Raw genomic sequence first — 9,045 nt, 5'->3', positions numbered from 1 at the left:
AGAAATTGAAGTTTTGAGACCTTCCAGGCCTCAAACTGTATTGTTCGAGCCTGAGCAGCAGTTTCCCAAGCTTGCAGGAGCCTCCTGGCAAGGTTTGCAAGGACCGTTGTGAACTGCCCCAAACCCTGGTCCTTTCCTCTGGAGTGGCGCTGGCCCGGGGCCAGGTGCTGCCTTGCTGCTAAGAGGATGCTTTACAAGGGGTTTTACTTGCTGGTAGTCGGGGCTTAGAGGTAGGAGAGGGGGCTGGATTTTAACTTGTTGTTTTCTTTTGCTATTGGACTTTAAAGCGCTTAAGTATTTCTGAGTGTAAAGAGAAAAGGATCTTGTTGAAGAAGGTCTGTTTCTTGTGTGCGGACAGGGAGCACATGGATGTCCCGAGCACAGGGAAATCCCGTCCCCCAGGCAAATTGCGGTGATTTGCCAGGGCTTGTCCCAGCCTGCCTGCAGCCTGCAGCCTTGTCTCTGCCACACCCCTCGGCCGGCCCCTTCCCTTTCCTATGCTAATAGCGACCTTCCGCAGGAAAGGCTGGAAGCGAACAGAGAAAAGCCTCGGCGCTGCGCTGGTGGCTGACTTGGTTTGTTCACTGGCTTTGTAAGCCATCGGGGCTACTGCCGAGTGACCTGGCGCAGCCTTGCTGAAATCCCCCTGGATGAGTGTTATAAATTGAGACCACAATGGACTATAATTCAATCTTTATTAATTATAGCAAGTAGAATATGAGCAAAGACAGCGCTGGACGGCAGGGGAGTCTGCGCTCCGCCAACTGCCGTGCTGAGTAGTTCAAATAGTCCCCTTTTTATACATCTTTACTTCCGTGCTCATGAGGTAGTGGAGGTACTCCGCGCATGCTTCAGTTGTTGTTAGGGGGGTCGTTTCCTGCCTCCTGGTATTTGTTGAGGCTGAAGTAAGAAGTCTTCCCTCTTTGTCTCATAGTTGATCTTTTACTCATATATCCTTATATGGGCCGTCTTGTCCTGTTTCTTGTCGCTTCCTGGAAATCTGGTGGTTATCTTGCATGAGCAGTATCTGGTTAAGTTTGTGTGAGTGATTACAGTTATCTTATCTCACACAGGCGGCGTCCAGTGGTTGTTTGCATGAGTGGTTTCTGTCGTCTAATTTTACATTGAGCTTAACATAAATCTTAATAAACAATACCTTAGTCCACAGTTTCTCACAATCCCCCCTTTTTCTTTTTATCCTATTGTTTATTAGGTGCTACTTTCATCTTCATTCTTGTAAACAATTTCTTTTTCACAATTTCGACATTTATTATAGCACTCACAATAATGATTTTCGCGTGGCATAATACATTCACAATAATTTTCATCTTCATTATTAGATACACTTTCATATTCTACTCTCGAGGTTAAAATAAGCAATTTAGCTGTGTCAAACCGTTCTTTAATAAAATGAAAAATATAGCGTAATATACAAGGCCCAAATATAAGTCCCAGGATCAACATAATAAGCGGTCCTGCTAAAGCCGACAACAAAGTGGTTAGCCAAGGTGAAACATTAAACCAGTTTTCATACCATGACCTGCCCGCTTCACGATCCTTTCTACGTTGGTCTAACCTTTTCCGAAGTTCGGACATGGAGTCTTGGACGACTCCCGTATGGTCAGCAAAAGAACCACATTCTTCACTGAGAGCTACACATAACCCTCCTTCCTTCAAAAATAATAGGTCTAATCCTCTTCTATTTTGTAGTACTACTTCTGATAAAAACTTTACTGAAGTGGCTAAATTTTGGATAGATTGTTCTATTTTCGCTAAATCCTCATCTACAGCCATTTGCAAACCTTGTAATTCCTGACCTTGTACTAGAGAGGCTTGCATTAGATTCCATAAAGGGTCTTTGGATTCTAACAACTTTAAATCCCTAGATAAGGAGAATTCAGTCATGGTACCATTAGCTGTTTTCAAAAAGGAGTCTGGGGAAGGGGTTGCGATGTTCACGGGGACAACCTTTTTTTTTTTTTTTTTTTTTTTAGAGAAAGTGGGTGGATTCAGGACCGGATTTGGTCCTACTGGTAAAGGATCGTGGGGTATCCTTTCTTTTATTATTTTGAAAAAGCTTCCTCTATCTGCTCCAGGTTCCCAATATCTAATTCCCCAGGTACGGCCAATTAACCATGTGTCATCTTCTGGTTGTTTAACTTCAATTTCTATTCTGTCGCATTCTGATGGAGATGATTTCACCCCCCTTACGGATCCCCAGACCCCGGAGCCGTCAGATCCATATTGTGGTGGAATGCAACCTGGAGGTCCCCAAGTGATACTTATATATTTGTCTCCTTTTGTTGGCCAGTCTGAGGCTATTGTCTCGCAACCCCAATAACCGCAATAAAAATGGCCTGGATAGTTGCAATAACTCTTTCCAGGATTGGAAGCTGGACACACATAGAAGGCTTTGGAGTTGGCTTCCGTCGCCTCCCAGCCTCTCTGGATATCGACCGGAATCATTGAGACTAATTGGACAGTAAAATTCCAATTTCCCGGAGAGGTCTGGTTTTGTATTAGTCTAGATTCCTGTAAGTTATATAGTTTCCAGAGCATTGGTTCATGGGGGTTTCCATTTGCTTGGGTTATTATCAATAACAAAACTAGCGGTACACCAGAAAAAAAAAGGTGTCTGTCAATTTTGCCAATTTAAGTATATTTTTATCATCCCTGGGGAAGTTTGGCCATTGTTGCTTTTGTGTCCCATTGTTCTGATTCTTTTCTCCACAGTTTGTTCCTCCTCTGCCTCGCCCGTCGACTCGGTTGCTTCGAGCCACGGGGTGTACCATCTTCTCGGCAGCAAGGGAATTCTTCAGGAGAACAGCTGTTTTGGGCTTTCTGCCTGTTTATATATAGGCTTCCCACTTTACAGCTTTAACTAATGGGATGAGGCAAGGCACAGTTGGTACTTCCCTTCTTACACTTTATAGCCAAGATTTCAGTTACAAAGGGGATTGGTTCATTGGAATAGTAACAATAATATTGAGGGTTTATTCCTTTGGTAAAAATTTCCCACCACTCATGGGATTCTTAAATAATTTCTTGTTTAGACTCTAATTGCTTTGATTTTCACTCAGTGAGAGTTCTTTGGATTTTCCAACACTGTGTGCAAACCCCTATTGAAGGGTATCCACATTCACAGTGAGTCCACCATTTGTCCTGGCATACCATACACTTGGAACAAGCAAACAGATAACAATTGCGGTTCAAATTATTACACTTAATTCGTATATCTAGAGTGTTTATATCAACATATTTTCTATATTCAATATTGTGTGGTTGCATGAGTTTAACAATTTCCTTTAGTACATTTTGTATGCTTCCATATATAATATACGAAGAGAGAAATAATTATTGCAAATATAAACAACAATACACACTTTATACCAAAAGGTAATGCGACAAAATGATCAAGCAAAGTTTTTATCATTACTTTATCTTTTCAGGGTTATCTTGGTGTCACCTGGAGTACTGATTACTTTCCAGTGGGGTCTTGTCACTGGGCCTTTAACGCGACTGGCATGAGTCCATCCACGCTCAGCAGTCCGGACAGCTGTTTCTGTTGTAAGCAAAACAAGATAAGGTCCCTCCCAATTGGGTTTTAGGGTTTCTTCTTTCCATGTTTTAACTAATATCCAGTCCCCCGGTTTGAAAGTGTGAATTTTTAAGTCCAATGGAGGTCGTTGCACAATCAGCCCATGTTCCCAAAGTTTGTTACGATGCTCTGCTAATTGTGAAACATATTCATTAATTACACGATCTCGAATTAAAACATTTGTTTGTGGACTTTCAATTCTATAGGACATTCCATATACCATCTCAAACGCTGATATTCCTATATCTGCTCGGGGTCTGGTTCTGAGTATTAATAGTGCCATGGGTAGGCACTTGATCCATGATAGTTTGGTTTCTATCATTAATTTAGTCAAAATAGTTTTGATTTCTCCATTCATCCTTTCAACTTTTCCCGAACTTTGTGGATGCCATGGCGTATGGTATTCCCACTTAATTCCCAAGTTTTCTGCTAGATCTCTAACAATTTTTGACACAAAATGTGTTCCTCTGTCTGAGTCGATTACATCAGGTACTCCATATCTAGGTATAATGTGTTCAAGTAATACCTTAGTAACCTGGTTAGCAGTTGCCTTGGAGGTAGGAAAAGCCTCAACATAATGTGTTAAATGATCCACCATTACTAATAAATGTTTGTAACGCCCTACTCTGGGTAGTTCAGTAAAATCCACTTGTATGTGTGAGAAAGGTCTGTATGCTGGGGAACGTCCTCCAAGAGGTTTTTGTCTCGTGTTGTTTCGATTAACCTTTTGACAGGTCTCGCAGGCTGCTGTGACTGTCTTTGCTATATTATATACGCCTATACAGGCAAACTGTTGATTGAAATGATCAACTAATGCCTGGGTTCCCCAGTGGGTTTTACTGTGTATTTTTGAAAATATTTCGAGTGCTATGCCCTTCGGCAAGACTTCTCTCCCATCTGGTAATACGTACTTACTATCCCGTTCCTTAGCTCCCATTTGTTCTAGTTTTTCCTTTTCTGCAGACTCAAAACTCAAATTTTTACTAACAGGTACTGGTTGTATAGTCAAAATCGTATTATAATTGCCTGCCACTCGTTTTGCTTCTATATCAGCTGCGTTATTTCCCCTGACTTGATAATTTGTACCTCGCTGGTGTCCCTTTATATGTACAACTGCTATTTTATTCGGCACTTTCAATGCCCCCAGAACTTGCCGAATTAATTCCGGGTGTATCAATTCTTTTCCTTGTGAGTTAATAAATCCGCTTTCCTCCCATATTTTTCCAAAGGTATGTACCATTCCAAACGCATAGCGTGAGTCTGTATATATAGTTCCATCCTTTCCCTTCAGTGACACTAATGCTTTCCACAATGCATACAGCTCACAGGCTTGAGCTGACCAGCTGGCACTCAGGGGGCCTGATTCTATTGTCTTAAATTCTCCTTTTTCCAACTTAACGATGGCATATCCGGACAATCGTTTACCTTCCACTATCCGTGATGACCCATCTATAAATAATACTTCTCCACATTGTAGTTCAACAATTAAATCCCGTCCCAACAGATTAAATTCTGCTTCAGGGACGAGCAAGAGTTCACCCATTCCAAATTTATTTTCAGTTTCGAATATCACATTTTTGATTTTGCTTACTTTAAAGGGTTCTCCTTTTGCCCCTATTACTTGTACTTTTTCAGAGGAAGTTTTACATCCCTCAGGTATTTGCCTAATAGTCGATTTCTCAGCCCCTGTGTCTACTAAAAAGGTGAACTCTTGTTTATGGGGACCTATTTTTAACTTTATCAAGGGCTCATGATGACTCCGGTCCCCTAAAATATAGAGCCCCTGACTCTCCTATTCTGCTTTCAATATTTCCTCATCTCTGATCCTTTCTCTGCAATTCTTCTTTATGTGTCCCTTCTTTCCACAGTAAAAACAACATCTCTGTTCCTTCTTTACTACTGCGTTCTCTTGTTTTATTCCAGCAGATCTGTGTTCACCAGTCCGCCCGTTGCGATCCTCTCTGACAGCTGCTACCATCATTTTTACTTGTCGCTTGCTGCTCTCTTCTTCCCGCCTTACGTAGACTTTCTGAGCTTCCCTCAATAATTCATCCAACCCTCTATTTTGCCAGTCTTCTAGCTTTTCAATCTTTTTTTTTTTTTTTTTTTTTTTTTTTCCCTGATATCTTCCCATGATTTTGCTACAAACTGAGTTTTTAGGAGCGCTTGCCCTAAAGGGTCGTCTGGATTTACCCCAGAGTACAGTTGAAGGACTTTCCTCAGTCGTTCCAGCCACTCAGTAGGGCTCTCATCTTTCTTTTGCATTTCATTAAATGCTTTATTGATATTCTGGCCACGGGGTACTGCTTCTCTAATCCCCTGAATTACTATAGTTCTCAGATCTTGCATATGAGTTCTATGCACTGGATCCTGATTATCCCAGTTAGGTCTTTGGAGTGGCCATTTGATATCTGCTTGGGGTCCCTGGGCATGCTGAACATCCCACAGTCTCATTCCTGCTCGTCTAATCATATCTCTTTCCTCGGTAGTAAATAATTGACCAAGGATAGATTGCATCTCATCCCAAGTATAAAGGTTTGGTCCCAAAAATTGATCTAATCTTTCTGCCACTCCAAGTGGGTCCTCAATCAAGTTTTCCCATCTCGGTTCTTTTAAAATCTCGTAGGTCAGCCGAGTTTAGGGGTACAGAAATATATCCAATCATAGGCTGAGGTCCCCCCATGGGCATTTCCCTTAGAGGATACATCTGAGCTGCCCCTTTTTGACTTCTAGTCATGCGTCTAGGAGGAGGGGAAGACCCTTGTTCCGACTCCGGTGGGGGAGTGGGAGCTCTGGGGACCTCGGGAGGGGCTACGGGAGCAGGAGGAGGAATGTAAGGAGGGGGGGTTAGAAGGGTTTCGTCTAACTCTTCCTGCTTTTTCTTTTGTTTAGTTTTTACTTCATTCAGTGGGTAAAGTTTAGCTCCCGGTCTTTTTATCCATACTTCCGCATACTGACTCTCCTCTGGGTTAAGGGGTTTTTTTTTTTTTTTTTTTATTATTGACCCAGAGGTTTAATTGCTGTCTTACCCAATCTTCTTCTGACCCATAGACTGGCCAAAAGGTATTTTTAGAAATCTTCTTCCCTCCCCATATCTTAGTACAGTATTCTATCATTTTCTGCTTATCTTTCCCTAGGGTTCCAGGGAAATACCTCCAATTGTCTAAGACATATGCCAAAGGGGTATTCTTAGGTACAGTGTGTACCCTTCCCATGGGAGTCGAAGGCTTGCTGCCCTTCGCCCCCATCTTCTGGAATATCCACAAACATACACTCACTCACTCCCCTTGTTCCTGGCCCAATCCCTCGCGGGAGATGGGAAACGCAGTACTTAAGAGTCCACACTCGCTTGGTTCAGTATATTGAACCTCTCATTCGTTATATTCCAGGAAACCCAGTCCCGCCCGAACGGCAAACCTGCGAGCAAATTCGCAATATACTTACGCGTCCTGCGTCTTCGTCCGGACTCCCGTGCACAGAATTTTTATGGGATCTTACCGGTTTTCTCCTTTGCTCACTATTCTAGAATTTAGGTTCGTCGGTAAGGTTGAGGTAGGCTGTCAGTCGCGGGGCCGCGGATTGCCGCGGGGCGCCTCCCCGGAGGACAGAAGCCCACCGTTCCTTATCCGAGTCACGGCACCAGGAATTGTTATAAATTGAGACCACAATGGACTATAATTCACTCTTTATTAATTATAGCAAGTAGAATATGAGCAAAGACAGCGCTGGACGGCAGGGGAGTCTGCGCTCCGCCAACTGCCGTGCTGAGTAGTTCAAATAGTCCCCTTTTTATACATCTTTACTTCCGTGCTCATGAGGTAGTGGAGGTACTCCGCGCATGCTTCAGTTGTTGTTAGGGGGGTCGTTTCCTGCCTCCTGGTATTTGTTGAGGCTGAAGTAAGAAGTCTTCCCTCTTTGTCTCATAGTTGATCTTTTACTCATATATCCTTATATGGGCCGTCTTGTCCTGTTTCTTGTCGCTTCCTGGAAATCTGGTAGTTATCTTGCATGAGCAGTATCTGGTTAAGTTTGTGTGAGTGATTACAGTTATCTTATCTCACACAGGCGGCGTCCAGTGGTTGTTTGCATGAGTGGTTTCTGTCGTCTAATTTTACATTGAGCTTAACATAAATCTTAATAAACAATACCTTAGTCCACAGTTTCTCACAATGAGGAAGATGAGGATACACAGCCTGGATAACCCACCCAGAAGAGAATGGCCTGGCCTTTGCAGTGAGGAAAAATATTCCTGCTGAGCTTCTCTCTCCCCTAAGGATATTTACCTGGCACAAACTCCAAGGGAGACCCTTCCTCTGTGCTCATCTGTGGCAAAGTTCCTTGCAGAGCCCTTGGGCTGCACACTGCCAGCCAAGGGCACCTCCCCCGCGGGTGAGGTAGGTGACTGGGTGTGGGGGGGGCTGCTGTTTGACCTGTGCTTCCCATGAGTTTTTTGGAAATGTCTGCAGGGTGCTGCAGGTCTGACCTTTCAGCTTGTAGAGCTCTTCTCCACTGCTGCAGTAACCGGAGGTGGGGCAGGGATTCAAGGAGTTCAGAAGTTTTTCTGTCTAGTAGCGACACCAGGTTTGCTTTCCTTTCCATACATTAGTGGACAGACAGCTGGAGCAACTGGCTGCTGCTGCTCACTGCTCGTCTGAAAAAGGGTTTGGCTTTTAAAATGAACACCCTTCAGTTCTCCCCTCAAACAGGTCATGTCAGCTGATACATGTGTCTCAATCACCAGCAGACAAAGGAGCTCCCTTGTTGTAAGCTGAGGCACGTGGTGTGTGCCTGAAGCTCCCTTTTTGCTGCTTGGGGGTGAAGGGAGTGCTGCAGTAATTTCCAGTGCTCTGGAAAGAATATCATTCAGAAAATTAAACTTTTTAGGATGAGGTAAATAGCTCTTGAGCACATTCTGTGCAGGTGAACTTGCAGTGTTTTGTAGAAGTCTTGTTTAAAGGCTCGTAAGAGGGTTTTACTTGTCTTGTGCTGTACTGAGCAGGGGTGATTTTTGCCTGGTTTTAGGGGCTCTAGTCCAGGCCTGAATGGCAGCTCATTGTAGCAGTGTCCTTCCATGTGTGGACAGTGAGAGGAGCCAACTGCCCTGAGAGGAAGCAATGCAGGATAGTTTCAAGTTACATAGTACTTCCACCGAGTGGGTGATACCTGACAAGTCTGAATGAGGTTAGTAAATAAATAGTCTGTGTTTTCAGTTTAGACCATCTGCAGTTGTCTTGCATCATCTCCTGCATGGCAACATAGGTGTACTTTCTTGTGTTCTGTTCCCCTAGCCTCGCCCTGGAAATAGCTTATTTGAGGTATGGTTTTCAAAAATTCTTCAGTTTTAAGGAATTGTTTCAATTGCACTTTCTGCCCTATGATTGGGTGATGGTAACCAACCATCGCTGCAGATTTCAGGTCCTGGAACTAAACTTACCATCTGAGCTCTG

General features: G+C 43.4%; 1 protein-coding gene across 1 annotated transcript; it reads right to left on the bottom strand.

The window, feature by feature from the left end:
* Positions 1 to 691: 691 nt before the first annotated feature.
* On the bottom strand, positions 692 to 7,760 carry LOC141926894 (uncharacterized). Its single transcript, XM_074833282.1, has 2 exons — positions 7,043 to 7,760; positions 692 to 3,562 (listed from the first exon to the last, which is right to left on the bottom strand). The coding sequence occupies exon 2, from the start codon at positions 2,557 to 2,559 to the stop codon at positions 1,210 to 1,212; it is 1,350 nt and encodes a 449-aa protein (XP_074689383.1). The 5' UTR covers positions 2,560 to 3,562; positions 7,043 to 7,760; the 3' UTR covers positions 692 to 1,209.
* Between the last annotated feature and the right edge of the window lie 1,285 nt (positions 7,761 to 9,045).

Source organism: Strix aluco, chromosome 9, assembly GCF_031877795.1.
Source record: "Strix aluco isolate bStrAlu1 chromosome 9, bStrAlu1.hap1, whole genome shotgun sequence".
Taxonomy (NCBI): domain Eukaryota; kingdom Metazoa; phylum Chordata; class Aves; order Strigiformes; family Strigidae; genus Strix; species Strix aluco.
Note: the sequence above shows the minus strand (reverse complement) of the source record. Positions and strands in the feature narration are given on the sequence as shown.